Source organism: Ammodytes marinus, assembly GCF_949987685.1.
Source record: "Ammodytes marinus genome assembly, chromosome: 1".
NCBI classification, from domain to species: Eukaryota; Metazoa; Chordata; class Actinopteri; order Uranoscopiformes; family Ammodytidae; genus Ammodytes; species Ammodytes marinus.
This window is the reverse complement of record NC_137230.1, coordinates 20,597,686-20,616,342: the sequence shown is the minus strand read 5'-3', so window position 1 is coordinate 20,616,342 and position 18,657 is coordinate 20,597,686. Positions and strand designations below refer to the sequence as shown.

General features: G+C 41.3%; 1 protein-coding gene across 1 annotated transcript in view; it reads left to right on the top strand.

The window, feature by feature from the left end:
• Window positions 1–18,657, top strand: part of igdcc3 (immunoglobulin superfamily, DCC subclass, member 3) — a gene marked incomplete at both ends in the record, with an annotated part of 60,109 nt that overhangs the window by 18,673 nt on the left and 22,779 nt on the right. The window contains 3 exons of the mRNA XM_080033137.1: window positions 16,187–16,331; window positions 16,456–16,586; window positions 16,972–17,109. Of these exons, the coding sequence (XP_079889263.1) occupies window positions 16,187–16,331; window positions 16,456–16,586; window positions 16,972–17,109 (414 nt within the window). The remainder of the gene's footprint in view (window positions 1–16,186; window positions 16,332–16,455; window positions 16,587–16,971; window positions 17,110–18,657) is intronic.

Here is an 18,657-nt window from a genome sequence, read left to right as displayed (position 1 = left end):
ACCTTTATCCCCGAGAGAGCATTGAGGGATTGACCCTCATTTACAATGACGTTGAGTCAAAAACAACAATACACACACAATACACAATGCAAATACATCAAATACAAAACAAGCTAACAAAGAGGCAAACCAATTGAAACGTTCAGATATAGAATGGCTGCAATCCAAATCAAATGGGTGAAAGCAGAACATAGCCTAACCAAAACAGTTACAGGTAGAGTTCGGCAGATTTAAGATAATATGTCTAAATTTGTTAACAGATATGAGGGTATTTATTTGAATGCGTTGCTGTAAGTTGTTCCAGGAGTCAGGGGCACCGAAGCTAAAAGCTGTCTTTCCAAGCTCAGATCGGAAGTATGGAACATATAACATACAGTATAACATGAGCATGTCAGTGGAGCGGGTCTGATAAAGCCCACCTGAAATCTGATAATGTTCAGATTCATTGATAAAAAAAAAGAATCACAGCCTGTTGTACCGTGTTCATCGTCCTGTACGATACAACATGAGAACCGTGCACTGTAAAACCTCTGGCCACTTTTGTTTGCCAAGATTTTTCTTTGGCAATGGGGAGTTAATATATTCAGGATGTAGAAGTATGGGTGACTTCATTTGCGTGATCAATGGTCAACAAAATAAGCTGCCACCGGGAAAGCAGGCAGTGCTAGATGAAAGTGGGGAGAGGTAAAGGGAGTAAAATAGATGAAGCATGTGTCGGTGGTCTCAAATGATCTCTGGGCCCCTCTGGCTCTGGAGACTGGACCTTGAACCAGGAAGGAACATTCCATTCCGATGCTGTTCTGTGACCTCGTGACCCCTCGGCAGCTTTGTTTCAAGGGCAGCTTTTCGACAGGCAGCAGGATGCAGTGTAACAGCGGCGTGGCTTGCTTAGGTCCAACAAGCACGCCTCCGCCGTTAGAACATGCCGGGGAAAATGACCCCCCCTCCCCCCCCGACCCCTCACTCGTAATTCGTCACTGTAACATGCACATTACCTACGCTTAACATCAAATAAGTGCACTGACGTGGACATGTGCACACTCTGGCACAGGCTCATGGCTACTGTACATGACACCAACTACAAACGTGCAGAGTGCATTCTCTCGACATGTGGACCTATTACTTTTCCCTCTCTCTCTCTCTCTCTCTCTCTCTCTCTCTCTCTCTCTCTCTCTCTCTCTCTCTCTCTCAGAAAGCATGGAAACATTTCATTTAATTCCCAACTCAAGTTATGTGGTATAGCCATTCTAATAATAGTCCATCATAAGAGATGTTTCAACTTGGTCTTATCTTAGTCAGTAGCTGTTCAGGGGATGAGATGTGTTTTTTTTAAACCCATATAAAAAACATTGTATCATCCATCCAACCTCCTTAATCTAATTTATGAATGGATGGCACAGTTCTTCTTTCTTTATAGAAGTGGTTTCATGTCATGTGTTGATCCGTTTTTAAGGCGGACCATTTCATTGCCCCAGCGTGAAAAGATGAAACACGATGCCGGTAGTGTAATGGCCCTCTCCATTTGCCAGCATAGGCATTATTTGTGAGTGGAAAGACAGTTTTAGAGGGTTAGCTGGCTGATGGCAGGTTGGAAGAGCTAGTGATATGTGCTTATGTCTGACAGTTTATAGCGTGCTCCTGCTATCCACTGCAGGGAAGAGAAGAGACGAGAGCATGACAGGTCTTGAGAGCCACCGCTTCAGGCCGCTTGTGTCGTCTTTGTAAACCTTTGTGTTTGGAAGGTGTTTGTTTTTAAGTCGTATCTAACAGCAGAGTGTAGACACATTGACGTGAGCATTGGGGGGAGGGAGGTTAGAGCTGAAAAGATGAGTCAATTAATCAAATAGTTGTTTCCCAGAGAATTACTGTCGGACTGTTTTGATTCCCGATTCATTTTTTGAGTCCCTTTTCAAGCCAACATTTCCTGTTTGGAAAATGACGATTTGCCTATTTTCTTTTGCCTGATGATATGATAGGAAAGTGAATATATTTGCATTGAGTCAAGATTGGTTCAGATGAATCAACAATGAAAATAATCTTAAATTACTGCCCTAAAATGGTCTATTCAGACTTTCAAACCGAATTGAAAAATATATGAAAGGAAGATGATGTACTCTTGGTGCTGCTTGGAACCACAATTGTCTAATTTATAATTATAATTAATGGGCAGGAATTCTATGTACAGTTAGGAATCACTACATAGACAAAGCCTCTATTTTATTCCATGGTTTATGAGCCCCAACGTCCTAACCTCTGGATTGTACCCCTTTTTTTTTACAACAAACAAAAAATTTCTTTCTCAATTTATGCAAATCCAGAGCTGCTCTTTGTTTACTCAAATCCTGCAAATGGTATTTCATTATCTGATAGAACAGATAGGCCGTCGCAAAAAAAATACAGTATCTGCACGGTCTTTGTTTGACACACTATAGGTGGAGGCAGAGACAAAGGGCTTTCATTTCTCACCCACTGTCTTGTAACGCTAAGCAGTTGTGACAGGCCTTTCCCTATTTCTCCTGTTCATCCTCTATGGTTATTTTTTTCCTCAGGAATCGGTGTAAACTGCAGTGCATGCGGTGGGCGCGGCTAAAGGAGTCGCACATGTGCCTATAATAAAGAGCTATAGGGGTTGGTGATTGCATATTAGCATAAATTCATCGGGATTAGCCCGTATCGAGTCAAATTGGGGACTGGCAGGGTTTCTGGAAACAGCGAGGGGCAGTCTTCATATCCCTGGTGACCGCGGTCAGCTGGCAGCCTGAATGGAAGGAGAGAGGGAGGGAAGAGACAGTGAAAGGAAAAGAATATGGGGGACAGACTTTGAGTGTCCAGCTGTATACACAAGCGGATGTGTTGGTGGCGACAATATCTTGACGTCACAAAACGAGGCAATGTCAATTTTCCATACATTGATGGCTGTTGCTCCCTTTGTCATTATCCTAAATGCTCCTTGCTTGCTGTAGCTGCCCTGTGATGATTCAGTAATTATTCCAATGCCTCTCTCATTTCTCCATTTTATTCATTTAAAGATTATAGTCTTCAGCACACAAATAAATACTTTTTTTCTCTGTTTACATGGGCATGAATATGTGTCTGTGCTGCTGCTACAAGTTCCTACAGGCAGGCAGTGGTTGGCAGGAGTGTGTGTGTGTGTGTGTGTGTGTGTGTGTGTGTGTTTTTTCCCACCCCACCACCCCATCCAATCTAGTTATCATGATTGATGTTACAGCATCTCTCCTACCAGCAATAGAGCTCATATTAACAGAATAGAGCATCTGAGCTTTTGATGCTTCCTGTCTTTATCCTCCATTTAGCCCAGTGTGAGACCACCTTTCCTCTTGACGAGAGCGAGAGAGATGATGATTTAACAAACATTTTTTAATTATGAAGCGTTATTATATTTGTATTGCTCGTTCTCATTCCTTCCTCATCAGTCCACTCCCTCTGTCTTTGTCACATTTGCAAGCTCCTCCTTTGCTATGTTTCAGTCCCATTGCCCCCCTGAACGCTTCGCTGTTTACCACACACGTGATGCTGGCACTGTGTTGCCCGGGATTGTGATTAATGGCCGCAATTCAGCCTGAAAAATTCCCTTGAGTGGGTGCCAGTTGGCTTACGCAGAGAAGAAACTCATTACTGCTGTCAGTTGAGCTGACGGAGGGAGGGGTGTGAGTGATTGTACGTGTGTGTTCGCAGGGGAGAGAGTGGGTTATAGAGAGAGAGAGAGAGAGAGAGAGTGAAAACATGTTTTTTTAACATGTCAGTAAGTGCATGCATGTCTGTCCACCTTTGCTGCGTATGAGCCATCATGCATGACTAAGTGTGTCCACGTGTTTTAAGCTGAGTTTAAAAGTGACAGTGTGTCCCAGGGCTGGCATCCAAGTAACCTGGATAAATTCTCAGAAATGAATGAGCCAGATTCCGTCAGCACCCGGCACACACAAGCACTCCACCTTAAGCTTTTGTAATGGTTAACCTGTGAGAGCGCCGTGCTGCTTTATGACTGCAGTCATTCTCCTCCACAGTATGTTTCATTTGTTGGGGACTAGGAACAGGAGGAGTAAAGGTTTATAATCAAAAATCATGATAATGTAAAAAAACACTTGCAATGTGGGGACCGTTGTAAATTTCCACTATTGGAATCATCTCTTATATTTTCACTTGCGTTACTTGAAAAAACTGACTAGCTTGCCAACCCTCAGTCCTATATTGATTTCCTTTCCTTTATTTGAATTTTTCCTCAAGGGGGCGCTGCATTTCTCATTAATTCCCTGAATCTAAACATGTCACCATGGCTGAAGGCCCAGCTTGATCCCTGTATCCCCCACAAAAATAGTAAAAATTAAAATTATTGGTATGATTGGATTGGACTAAAAGAGGATGTGTGTCCTTTCTGTAATGCAATACAAATATGTTTTTCTAAATTCAACGTAAAGAGATTTAAGTATATTTTAAAGCCATTTAAAGAGTTTTGAGATGTTTTTATGATAAGCAGGGATGATATTATGGATTGCATCATTTTGGCTAGGATAACATTGCATGTCATATTCATAACGTCCCATGCATATTGGATTGCTTGTGTGTCTGTTTCTGAATATTCCCATCCTCAACAGAAAAACCCTCTTATCTTTGGTAAGGTAAATGTAGCAGGTGGTGTGGATATTACTTCTGCTTACTGTATTAGTCTCTCTTGTGAAGGAAGTTATAAATGAATTCATCTTAAGTACAAACAATACTAATTGTTAGCTACTGATGATTAAATGAAGAAAGACTGAAAAGCAGGAAGGCTGATAGAAAAGTCAGAAGAGAAAGAAGACTAAAACGAGGGTTGGCCTTCATAATATGGATAAGCAGAGAACTGTGCTTTTCACTGTGAGATTTTTTTTCTTGTGCCAGTGAATGCTATCTACATTCATTGACAGAACACACGTCAACTTGAGTACATGCACATAAAGTACATTGTACATATGGAAATATATGCGGCTCAGGCTTTTGCCTTGTATGCTTAGTTACGACAAAGGCTGGGAGGTCAATTTTATTATTTTGTGTTTGTGTTACGGTAAGTCGATTTTATATAGTCAATCCAATATCACAAAGCTAGCGACACCCTTCCTGAAAAGGTTAAAACAGATTACTGATTACTTATAGATGTGTAACCATGAGGAAGACATATTTTCTATCTTCAATATCTGAAATGTTGATGTAAGATTCCTATGACTACATCGACTATAAGAAGATGTATATTATTTCTCTATGTCAAACCTCAGCTTTTATCACAATCAGTATCAGTTATACAGCATAATGGGTGGAAAGAAATGTGTGTGTGTGTGTGTGTGTGTGTGTGTGTGTGTGTGTGTGTGTGTGTGTGTGTGTGTGTGTGTGTGTGTGTGTGTGTGTGTGTGTGTGTGTTTGTGTGTGTGTGTGTGTGTGTGTGTGTGTGTGTGATTGCTTGTGTCTGTGTGTGGGACATGGAGTGCAGAAGGGGTGAGATTTACAAAGCTGTTTCAGCCATTTGGGAGAGCCCATTTTTCTAAGATGCAGTGGAGCGCATGGGCCGGTACCGCCCTGCGTCTTTTCAGATGTCCCGTGGGAGTGCCAGATGTGGGGTCATCCGTCTAGCCCATGGTTCAGACCACCCCCCCCCCCCCCACCCCCCTCCAAAAAAAAAAAACACTGTCAGATGCATAGTTAACACTGTATGCTCTCAGAAAGGAATAAACTCACACATCAAGGTATATCCATCTCAGAAACCCTTCTAGTCTTATTTTTATTTTCCCACTGGTGATGTATGATGTAAGAAAGAGCAGCATAAAAGGAAAGACTTTTTGGGCAGAGATTCATCATTGCCTTCTCCAAGTGGCCTCCCATGCCCAACAGTTGTCCTCTAATGAGGGGGAAGTAATGAGTGTCGGACTGAGGAGAATTGTGATGCCAAATGTCCGTCTAGGCTGTTATTCAGAGCCACTGCTGTCTACGGGCCTCGCTTATTTCTGGCTTCACAAAACAAGAGGCGGGGACCAGCCAAAGAAGAATTTAATGGCATTTCCATTTGAATATAGATGTTATTTTACCCCCAGATGTCTCTAAACGTTAGGAAATATTTCAAACTCTCCAACACTAAGAAACGACAAGACAAAACAAAATAAAACAAGGGGTGAAGCTGTTGTATCGTTTAGCTTTTGTGCAGGAAGCGTACAGTAGTGACTATGCACGCTGAATAAAAGACAGCACACAATGGATGTGAATATGAGCTCATATATACTGGTTGGATGATGGGAGAAGCACCTTATTTGAATTCTAAAGAAGGCAGAATGCATGCTGAGGTACTGGTGTTATTAATTAGATATGTGGCCCTCTGGGTAAGTAGAGAATGGCTCTTTAAAACCATAATCTCTTCCCAGGAACAAAAATAATGATTTCTGTAAAAAAAATTATATGGAAAATGTTACAAACAGTTAATGATTAACTGTTGTGCTAAGAATTGCACAAGTGACTGTATATAGAGTGTATGTGCAATTAGTGAAGGGAATTACTTACTACTACAATACCTAGTGATTTTGAACACAGAGAAAAAGAATAGAACTTGTTGCTTCCTGAAAGAGAAGTGGAAAGAAAATCAACAGCTCAGAGAGAGCCCAAACCCTGTCTCACTTGTTTTTATTTTTTTGGCAGAGATTTTCACTTTCTAAAAAGGAGTTTCTTATCCAAGTTCAATACAAATAAGGTAAATCAAGGGGTAAAGAAGAGATCAAAATGTTTTAAGCAGAGGATTCCTGGTTGCAGTAATGCGAGAGTATATGCTCATCCACTGAGCTCCTCAAATTGTCTTTATCTCAGTTATTGTTTTGTTTTTGTGTTTTTTAAATCAGAGCAGAGCAGAGTGCAACCGAGAATCTGAAATGGAAACTATATGGTTGCATGTTGTAATTTGAGGGGGGTATTGTTTTCTTAAATTGAATGAGTTAAACCCATGTGACAACTAGATGGCATACGAAGATTTTTTTTTTTTAAAGACACGCGACTTCCTCTGTCCAGGCATGCCTCTCTTCTGCATCACGAGGAATGTTTAATGATGCAGTTTTGTGCGCCCATTTAGACCTTAAATGACACAAAAGCCCCGCTCTTCTAGTTCTCCTCCATGAAAACCCCCTTGTTTTTTTAATTCAGGAAAAAGATGTTAACAATATAAACAATGCAACTCCAACAACGGGGAAAAACACCGGCGGTTAAATGCTACTTTTCATGTCTTATTTTCAACGTTCCCTTCTCCGTTGTCCTGCTCCTGCTCCTGCTCCAGCTCTCTCTCTCTCTCTCTCTTTTCTCTCTCTCGCTTGTCTCTAATCTTACCCAAAGCTGCGACCATGGGATCATTTAAATAATCCCTTAATTTTCAGCATCTGTTGTGCTTTAATGGGTCTCTCTTTAATTAGGTTCTGCAAACTGAAATGAATGTAGGGGGCTTATTGCTTACGTTTGGGGGCTACTGAGGCCGGGGCAGGAGTGGAGCTGGAGTGGGTGGAGCACACAGGCCAGAGGGGACAATGGGGTGTGGTGGTGGTGGTGGTGTGTGTGTGTGGTGGTGTGTGTGTGGGGGGGCTTGTGGCGGTGCAGGCAGTGAGGGGTGTGTGACAGTGAGGCACAGGCAAAGAGCAGGGCACCAGGGGGAGGCCCAGTGCTTTGTCCCTAGGGTGGGCGTGGAAAGAAACTAGACAGTGAGCAATGTGCTGCCTTTCCCATCATACTGTCTTCTTCGTGCAACAGAAAGCTTTCATCTTCTTTCCCTTAATTACTTTGCTATACCGATAGCTGATGATGCATAGCAAACAGTAGCTAACTTTGTAATTACAATGATGTTATTTACACCCTCTAATTATTATTATGATGATAATAATCAGTATAGACACACCTATACTGTTATTGAGCCACCAAAGGGTTTACACACCCAGATAGCAATATTATGTATAGTAATACTGCTACATGTAATTAATGCTGACAAAATGAAACAAGACATATGAAACGGAACTGATTGTGTATTGTATGGAAGAGTAAAATATTTGAGAATGTAATATTGTATAGCTTTTTGTAAAGTAGGCCTAATAAAGCTGTCATTGCAATATCCCAAAAGTCTAGGTCGACATAATAGAATTGCTTATTTTGTCCAAACAACAATTCAAGATATTTCATATCATAGAAGACTTAGAAAAGCAGCTCTGGGGAGCTGGAAACTGGCATTAGCAAAAAATAAAAGACTCAATTAATTGATAATCAAAATAGTTGACTTGTTGATGTATTGACTAAACAATTCAGTTCTAATTAAACCTAAAACATCCCAAAGGTGTGCATAAACATTTTTTTTGTTTGTTTTTTACAATTTTTATTGCCATGGGCATTTCTATGACTTTTCTCTACAAAGTTAGTTTTTGTTACATAATGCTGTGTTGAGTTACAACATACAGGAGTTTCTCAGCTTAGCATTGTCTTTCATTAACGTCCTTGGTCCTTTTGTCAAAAGACAAAATGAGCTATATTGTAGTGCTGCTCTTCCCTCCACCTACCACAGAGAACCTTAATAGCCATCAATCTTACTATATCTAAGTTAGAACACATGCTCTACAGTATTAATCAATGCAACAAACTAAGGACAATCACACGGCTATCAAGCTTAATGCTAACAAGTTTGCAGCATGAGCAGAAAAGGCAATACAATCCTGTCAAAACTTTTTTTCTACAAGTACAGAAAATGTGTGATGTTGAGCAATGAGTGTGGGAAATCAATAACAAAAAATCACCAAAGATGAATGAAAGAAAGGCCATGAAACCATTTAAAGAAAAACGTGCACTGTAATTGATGTGAGCAGAATATATTTGTTTGGTTGACATCTAGCTGATGCATGTATTCCGATATGCCATTTGTCGCAACAACACAAAGCTCTTGCCTTGGTGTTTGATTTCATTGTATGACTGTTACTCATGTTCTACTGTCAGATTTTTCTCGGCACCAAGGTCAAGCTCAGGTGATCATGCGGGACGTTTCTTTAGCCCACACTAGCTGTGAGGATGGCAATGTCAGTCTTTCAGGGTGTTGGTCCACCACTTCAGTCCAGACTAAAATATTTCCACTGAATGGATTAACATCTCATTTGATATTGATGGTTCCCAAAGGATGAAACTAATGTTGATCCCTTTACTATACAGTATATACGTATATATATATATATATATATATATATATATATATATATATATATATATATATATATTAGGGCTGTCAAATTAACGCGTTAATTTCGATTAATTAATCACAGAAAAATTAACGCGATTAGATAAATTAACGCAGATTAATCGCACTTCTATATTGCCCTTTGACCCGGTGCAAAAGAGGTGAGGCGATAGCGGAGCTGCACCTGTAGAGTAAAGAAAGAAGCAGGGGAAATGGGCCTGGGCTCTATGGATGTGTTTTGGGCTGCTCCGGGCAAATAAGCATGAAGGTAGGAATATGTCTTATGTTATTCTCCGCAGTGTCTGTGCATTATTGATTTAGTGGGTGCCTAATTAACAATGTAGGTTCATAACAGTAGGCCTATCTCTCAATCTTCCGCAGTGTCTCACTTTTGTTTGCTAGCTGTGATCGTCTCACTCAAACTGACACCCTCTCACTCTTCCTAGATATGCCTGTCTTTTTTCCTCCTTTGTGTGTGTGTTTGTGTGTGTGTCATTTAGCCTGCTTGTTTTTTTTGTTTTTTTCGGTGCTACAGAAGTTACAGAGAGAGAGAGAGAGAGAGAGAGAGAGAGAGAGAGAGAGAGAGAGAGAGAGAGAGAGATAGAGAGAGAGACGAACGGTCGCTTATAGGCCTACAGTTGTTTATAAACAGGCATAAAAGTGTCATATAAGTATGCGATTAATTTAGATTAATTAATCACAGAGCCTGTAATTAATTAGATACATTTTTTTAATCGCTTGACAGCCCTAATATATATATATATATATTAGGGCTGTCAAGCGATTAAAAAAATTAATCTAATTAATTACAGGCTCTGTGATTAATTAATCTAAATTAATCGCATACTTTTATGACGCTTTTATACCTGTTTATAAACAGCTGTATAGCCTACTACAGTTTGTCTCTCTCTCGCTCTCTCTCTCTCTCTCTCTCTCTCTCTCTCTCTCTCTCTCTCTCTCCGTCTCTCGTAACTTCTGTCTCCACAACAGACAGCGCTGCACTGCCACAGATGCTTATGCCGATTCATTCACCATCGTCGTACTCATAGGCAAAAATATTGAGAGACACACACACGTGCGCACACACACACACACACACACACACACACACAAAGACACACACACACGTTTACGCGGACGACGAGACAGCTAGCAAACAAAATTGAGACACGGGGAGAAAGATTGAGAGATACTGTTTTGAACCTAGCCTACATTGTTGCACCCACTAAATCAATAATGCACAGACACTGGCTGCGGAGAATAAAGTAAGATGTCTTCCTACCTTCATGCTTAATAAACCGTCTATAGAGCCCTCGGCCCCCTGCTTCTCTCTTTACTTTTCTCCCTTTCACCCGCGCGGGCTGTGTCTGCTTCAGGTGCAGCTCGGTGCAGCTACGCACCACTTTTGCACCGGGTCAAAGGGCATTATAGAAGTGCGATTAATCTGCGTTAATTTTTTTAATCGCGTTAATTTTTCTGTGATTAATTAATCGAAATTAACGCGTTAATTTGACAGCCCTAATATATATATATATATATATATATATATATATATACACACAGTATATGTACAGTATATGTATATATGTATATACATATATCCAGTTTGTTCTGGAGCACCACATGTGCCTGTTGGTACAGAAGCACAGCAACTGATCTCATGCCAGCCGAGATATATCTAAAAAGATGTAGGACAGGAAATATATTTCTCATCATAAAGTTAAACAAGGAGTACAATGGAAAGCTGATTGCAAGTAAAAAAAATAACAAGAAAGCATACTCATAAGGCATTGCCACGTGAGTCATATAACCCGGATATGTGCGGGAGAGCTTTAAATATGTAAATAGGTCTGGTTCCCGAGTATTACTGTACTCATGTACATCAGCCACCTGAGCCCAAGTGGCAGATGTTTTGCTCAACTGATGCTTTTGCCTATGCAGGTAGTGACACGGGAAGGTGTTGCTGTGCCAACGCATTAGAGGGGGGGGGATCAATGTGTGTCTGAGCAACACAGGGTGCAGCCTGTGCACGTGCAGCCCTTTCCTTCGTAGGTGATAAGCATCACGCACCACGAAGCAGCAGATTGATCACAGGAGTGGCCATGCTTGGGTGCGATGTGTTTGTGTGTGTGGGGATGTTCCTCTGGGGCAGGGAGCCAATAAAATATCACATCTGCATTAAAATGCCATCTCTAAGGTCCCAGCACAAGGGGCCTGCTATTTCAGGGATGCCTATTTAAAGGCTGTTGAAGTGTGAGCTCTCCATGCTGGAATAGCAACGTACACCATCTCCATTATTTATGGGCCTCATCTCTATTTTACTGGTTTAGCGAGGTGGGGGTGGGGTGTGTACGGCAGTCATCACCGCGGCTTGAACAACATGCGCTTAATGATGTCACAGGCTTGAAAGGACCCATGGGGGGTGGGGCCAGGGGTGCGACAAGGAGCCGAGCAGAACGGTCTAAATGTACAGTGGGTGGGTGGGGGGCTGGAGGCTAGGGAAGGTGATGACATTATAACATGGGGGATCACTCAAGCTTTACGCCATTGCTGCAGGTTTGAATGGTGCTGTAGGCGGACCGTCTCTCCACTGGCATCATTACCTCTGTCATATCAATGAATCATTCCCAGCACAGGAACAACAACATCCACATGTGACCAGAGGGTTGGTAAAAATAAATAAATAAATACAAAAAAAAACAGGGAAATGCCTCATCAGATTCAGCCGAATTGGTCACTGCAGCCCGAGTTGTCGCAGAGAACAACCCGGTTTAGTTTTTAATCACCTTGTTAATTATTCTCCATTTAATCGTGTGTGTGTGTGTGTGTGTGTGTGTGTGTGTGTGTGTGTGTGTGTGTGTGTGTGTGTGTGTGTGTGTGTGCGTGTATGTGTGTGTGTGTTTAACTGAGCAGTAAAGAAAAGGATCATTACTTTGTGGCCATTAGGCAAAACAATGATTCATCTAGGGGTCATTCAAATGATCACCATTTAATATACATTTCTCCATTAGTTAGATCTGAGTCGCTCGCTTTTATGGAAATGATAGAAAATCCACCAGCTTTATTTCTGTTGTACAGGCCAGTAGTATGAAATTGAATGATGGGGAATTTGATTAATATTGACTGCCCTTTTAGCTTGTCATTGACCCCTCCAACCCAATAATCGGTAGCAGTACATCGCACTTGGATTCATGTTTCATCCTTTGCGAGTTTTGTGATATAAAACCTTTTGTGTTCATTTCTGCCTTGTTTTGAACACGTTTGAAAGTGTTTGATTGCAGTTTTGTGACACAAACATAGGGGGGGGCAGTTCCACTCACTTGTTTGGCTACAATAAGATGGCCGGCGTTTTGACAAGACCTGATTTACAGCTTATAGCTACTCATCTAAATCACCACGCTTCACATTTCCTGTCTGTGACATTCCCTCATATTACTCCCTCGCTCATTCTTCTTCTTTTGCGGTTGTCACGGAAGATCCGTCAAACATATGTTCCGTGAGCAATCTCCTCTTGTGTGCACATCTTTTTAGTATGCACCCCAACCATTCGCCCGTAATTAGACCTGCTCCATTTAAGCCAGCAGCGTCACACGGGAAGTGGACATTCTTTAATCATGTAGTGTGTGGGTCTGTCAACACTTAGCAAAGGGAAGATTGAAAAAAACAATGGAGGAGGGACATGTCTGCTGAGGCTGGCTGTTGGGATGAGGGCGAGCACCTCATTGCCTCGCGAGAGCCTGTCTTTTCAATACAGCGTCGAGGGAAATCGATACACAGCGTGTGTTTTCTGTCAAAGCAGCTCTTTGCATGTGCTTATATGTACTGTGGCTGAGCTGTATCACTTTAGAGTGACTCTGCATCAGCCTGCCTGACAACAAAAGGCAAGGCGCAGATTACGAAATGGCTGTTTTCCCTTTACGTCCACCGCAGATGGTTAACAAGTTTATCCGCTGTGTGTGTGTTTATCTGTGTATTTGACCCTATTGTTATTTTTTTTCTTCCAATTGTATCTGATTCCACACAAGTTTGTCGATAGTCGCAGGAGTGTGGGCCTCTTAGAGAAGTCATGTTTAATGCATGAGGGCCAAAGGGTGGGGCCCGTTAGGGGGGTATGTCGGTGGACGGACACACACACACACACACACACACACACACACATAGACATAGACAGATCAGTGGACACCATGACTACTTGGCAAAGATGCACAAGAAATCTCCCACAGGCACTTGTCTTCCTTTTTTAATGCCTTTGTTCTTCGGCATTCAAGAGCAATTTTGTTTCTTTCTCCATGTACCACAGAGACAGCAGTGTGTGTGTGTGTGTGTGTGTGTGTGTGTGTGTGTGTGTGTGTGTGTGTGTGTGTGTGTGTGTGTGTATGTGCGCAAGTGTTTGTGTCTCAATTTGAGGCTGTTTAAGCTTCTGTGATCACATTAGTCACTCTGAGCTCCTTATTTTCTGTGTATTGGGTTCCTAAGTATTCCTATCTAGCTGTTTTACTGAATCTAACCTTTTTGAATTGTATAGTGACAGAGCCTTCAGGGCTTTAATTCAGTGCTCTGACAGACTCTGCTCTGGGTCTGTATTAAGCAAGGCCAAAAGAGAGAGAAAGTTTTGCTGCTTGTCAACACTCGGTCTCGAAAAGAAGCGTGAGCCCACCTAAAATGTTCTCATGAGCCAATATTCTGTCATTTGAAATCTACAGTAATTTCATACCAAGGAAAATAGTTTGGAATGATTTTCAACGTTATTAAATTGATTGAAAAAGAAGTTTAAGGTTTTTGCATTTCATTGCGGTAAAAGGAAAGAGTTGCTATCTAAAGAACGTGTAAAGAGCTGTAAGTGCACTGTAATAATGGTTTAAAGATGGAACCAGTATTGTGACCTTAAAGCCATCTATGCTTGACAGTGAGGTTATCCTTAAACATTTTATTGCTTGAAGGTTGTGAGTCCCAGGTGGAAAAAATTGCAGCTGGGCACTCAGGCTGAATTACCTTATTAAAATGTACAGCTGTTTAAGTCTGGGCTTACATTAGAGGGGCAAAGTAAATAAAATAAAAGTGTAAGCCGGAGAAACCTGTCAAGCTGAGTAAGAGTCTTGCTTTCACTTCTAGGTGTGTATAATATTGAGATAACATAATGGAAAGTGGACGTGTTATCTCTTCTGCTTAGGAACTCAGAGCGTAGGATGAGTGAACGATCACAACTGGAGGAATAGTGAATTAGCATTTTTTTTTTCATCAGAGCTCCTCATACATCCATTCAGAGACCTGAGGTCAAGTCGTGTTGGAGAATGCCACACTTCTAATTAGACTCTGGAAGAGAATTATCACAGTGTTTGACCACTGATGCAGCCACAATCGTCTACCACCACTCTATATTAAGTATATATATATATCCCTCTCTCTGTCTGTTCTCTCAATCTCTTGCCCATTAGCAAGAATGGCTCATGGTTTGGTTTCTTATGGTTTTATGGTTTTATATAAGTAGAAAATAGCCTATGCAGCATCAGTATATAGCTCAGTGAGCACATTGAAAATTGAAAACAAGCGAAACAGAAGGAGCCATAGAAAATGAGTGAAAGGATGAACAGACAACGGATAAGTATGTCTCAAACACATTAATGAACCCTTCTGAGTGGTGCTGCTGCTTACTACTTGCGCGTCCTTTTAAAAAAAATGAATAAATGCAGGCTACAGGTTGGCAGGGGGTCACCAAATAATAAGGGGTCCGTCCCTCTTGTTATGCTAACGGTGCTCAGATAAGTCCCCCCTCGTCCGAGTTAATTATGGTTGACATTTAAATGAGTACACTTGTGTTGAAGAAGGTGGGAGAACTGTGGAAGAAGAGGGCCTCTCTCTAATTGAGTTTGTCGCTGGCTCCACCTTGGATGCTGCCTTTGTTCTATGGGGGAAGTAGATATGTGAAGAGCAGCTGAATGAGGCTCTCTCCGTGGGGATATTGATACTGCTTTCTGCTATATGGCCGTGCATTTGTGTTTCTGTGCCGTCTTTGTCCGGTGTTTCCATACGCCGTCCCCACTACTTTACATATGTCTATAGAGATCACCAACTGATGACTAAAGCCCAGATACAGTTGTGTTGTATCTTTCTCTTGAGCTGAAATGGCAGATATGCTCCCATAAGTTGCATGGGTCTTTCCTCATGATAAAATGTTTAAGGAAGGTTCTGAGAAAGGTTTCTGAGAAATACATTTATTTTTATAGAGATTTGGAACTATACTCTAATGCAGCATTTAGATCAAATAAGTAGTTATCAGATAGTCCTATTTTGTTTTGTTTTGCTTGTAATAAATTGTAGTTAGTTAGGCAACTTAACTGTCCTTCAGTGTGCACAGGTTATGCAAGGCATTCATGGTTTTCAGTATAGTCTTTGTTTCTATTGATATCTTGCCTGTAGACACACTACATACAGTGTATATCTATGAATCACTTGGTGTCTTTGAGTTGTTTGGAGAAAGAAGTCAAGTTCCTGTATGAACTTAGTCATCTGTTTAATACTTTGATGAGTAAAGAGTGCAACATGAACGCTTTAAAAAACTAATCTTCATGGATCTTAGTCTTTTTTAAGCCAGTGAGTCAGTATTTATATCATGTGAATCGTCTTCCCTTATCTTCTGTTTTGTCAATGATATTATGTGTTAAATGAATGTTTGCATGTGGAACGCTCTTTTACTTTGCTTTGAATTACCTTACCTTTGCAACATAATGACCAGAAAGGGCAGGGGGGAAAATGATAAGAAGAATTATTTATGTACTATGATCATGCAAAATGTTTTGTTTTGTTTTTATCGAAGGGCTATATCAACATTATGTATACGTCTTACAGAAATAGTTATTTCCTGTAGCCAAGTAGCCAAGCCTGTTTCTCTTGTGCCATGATCGCTGTGTGTGATGTTGTGACCTAATATCCCCCTCCCCTCCTCTCCTCTCCCCTCCCTTCTTACAGCCATGGCAGACTTCCATGTCCAACCCGAGTCAGTGCACGCTGAGGAGGCTGGTGTGGCTCGATTCCTGTGCCAGATCCACGGTCTGCCCGAGCCTGTCATCAGCTGGGAGAAAGACCGCCTTCCGGTGGACACCATGGACGAGAGGTCTGAAACCAAAGCACATCGCATGGCCTCTGACGCCTATTAAAGACGGCAGCACTTTACAGGTCATTTGGCGGGGTCTCCTTCGTATATATGTTACATCGTATACCTCTCTTCTCTCTCGTAGGTACACCCTCCTGCCTACAGGTGTTTTGCAGATCACGGGAGTGCGAGGCGAGGACAGCGGGAAGTTCTGCTGCGTGGCCCACAACAGCGCCGGGGTGAAACACAGCGCCGACGCCATCCTCTCCGTTTCAGGTTTGTTAATTTGAATTCATCTCACATACACAAACTATGAGCTGATTTAGTTTAATTGTGACATGATGGCAACTGTACACAGCCCCCCCACCCCACACACACACACACTGTAGATGTACTTGGCTTTCAATCTGTGTTGTGTACAGATATTTTGCTCTCTCCCTGTCCCTGCATGAGTACAACAACCACTGGCATTCTTCTCCACTGTTTATCTATACCGAGCATATTTCCCCAAGATTTTTCCAACCCTATTGTTCCCCCCACCTGATGCAGGAGATACGGCATATCGAGCCAAGAGAGAGAAATCCAATTAAAGGAGGCCATCCATCATGCTCGTTCCCCATTTTACGCTCCCCTCTCTTTGCTTCTTTTTTACTATTTCCAGGCTCCCAGTCGTCTGTTTATAAAGAGCCTATGATCCTGGTGGGTCCGGAAAACCTCACCCTCACCGTTCACCAAACCGCCATCTTGGAGTGTGTTGCCACCGGATACCCTCGTCCTATCGTGTCTTGGAGCAGACTAGGTGAGAAAGATTCTTGATCAGATCAAAGGAAAAAGGCCCCCAGATGGTGCATGTCTGTAGTTCTAATGTTCACAGTGCCCATGTTTGTGGAATTCTGAGTCTCTGAGCCGGAAGTATATACTTCCGTGTGGGCGGTATATACTGTATGTGCTTTGTATTCTCATGTTTCTGTATGTTCTAGTAGAACATCTATTTAGAATAAGCAAGGCTATGGGATTCAACATTAGGCCTAGAGGCTATACATTACGTTTTGACTATGTTGATGAATGCATTCTTCATCTCGTCACGAAGTTGAGCCTTCTTGGAATCAGTAGACAGCCTCCTGAGTAATTGCAATGAGGTGCAATGAGGAGACAGATACCATTAGTTTTTTTTCCACCCTGACTAATACTATCACTCAATTTCTGTCCTGACCAATTTTTCAATCTGGTATCTGTTTTCTATACTTATTATGCTGTTCCAAATGTAAATTGCCGCCCCTCCCAAGCAGTTGGGCATAATCAGATTGAGGGTATTGCCTTACACAATGTTGCCAGAATGAAATGCTAACACGAAGGGGTTTGTATGTATTAGATTATAGCAGGGAGGCTGGAATAAACTACATAATGAATCTGATAGTTTCACATCACTCACTCCTTAATGCCAGAGTTTGTTTGCTGCTATTCATTGAACAGCGCCCACAGCTTGCAAGCTTGTGCTCTTTCTTTTCTGACACTAAGTTAATTAGTGCCTGACAGAGAGAAACTGATTGAGGGAGAGAGAGGGAGAGAAGAATACGGTAAAAAAAGGCAAGAAAAGAACAAGGCGGCTGTTGTTGACACAAAAAGCTCACTAGGTTGTTACTTTTCAGACCAGTGAGTTAGACAGTGATAATGGAAAATGCAGAAATAGCAATAAAACACATCATAATGACAGACGCAGAGCAAATCAACCACACAGGCAAGTTGCAAGGATTTATTACTTTACATGATTCATTTCAAATGTTATACTCTTTATAATCCATCACCACAAGATTACATCCTTAAAATATGATGCACGATTTTCACAAAGAGTGTGAGGTTCATATCACACTGGCTGCCTGTTAAATTTGAAATATTATTCTCATTATTTGTAATGGATTTAATGACTTTATTTTGAAAAGCTCACTTCCTACAGTAAGCTGTGAGATAAGTTGGTCTTCAAACAACAAAGTATTATAATTTGTAAAACCAGTGAACATATCAGGTTAAAGTGACATCTTTCATTTTAGTCCATTAGCTTTAAACTTATTTATTTCATGATTGTATTGACTTAAATGTGTCTCATTGGTAATCCCTTAATTTTTTTTATAAATTATTTTATTGTCTCTATATTGCTGCGTTTTATGAATCTGAAAATTAAACTGTAGTTTAGACTTGCTTTTCCTTAATCATTAACATAAAAGTACACTCAAAAAACATTGCTGACTGGTGACCATATGTTTCTGGCTGGAGCTGCTACCTCTGCATGTGTCCAGCATGGTTCCCATCTCCCTGACTCCCAGACGGACCTTTTAACACATCATATCTG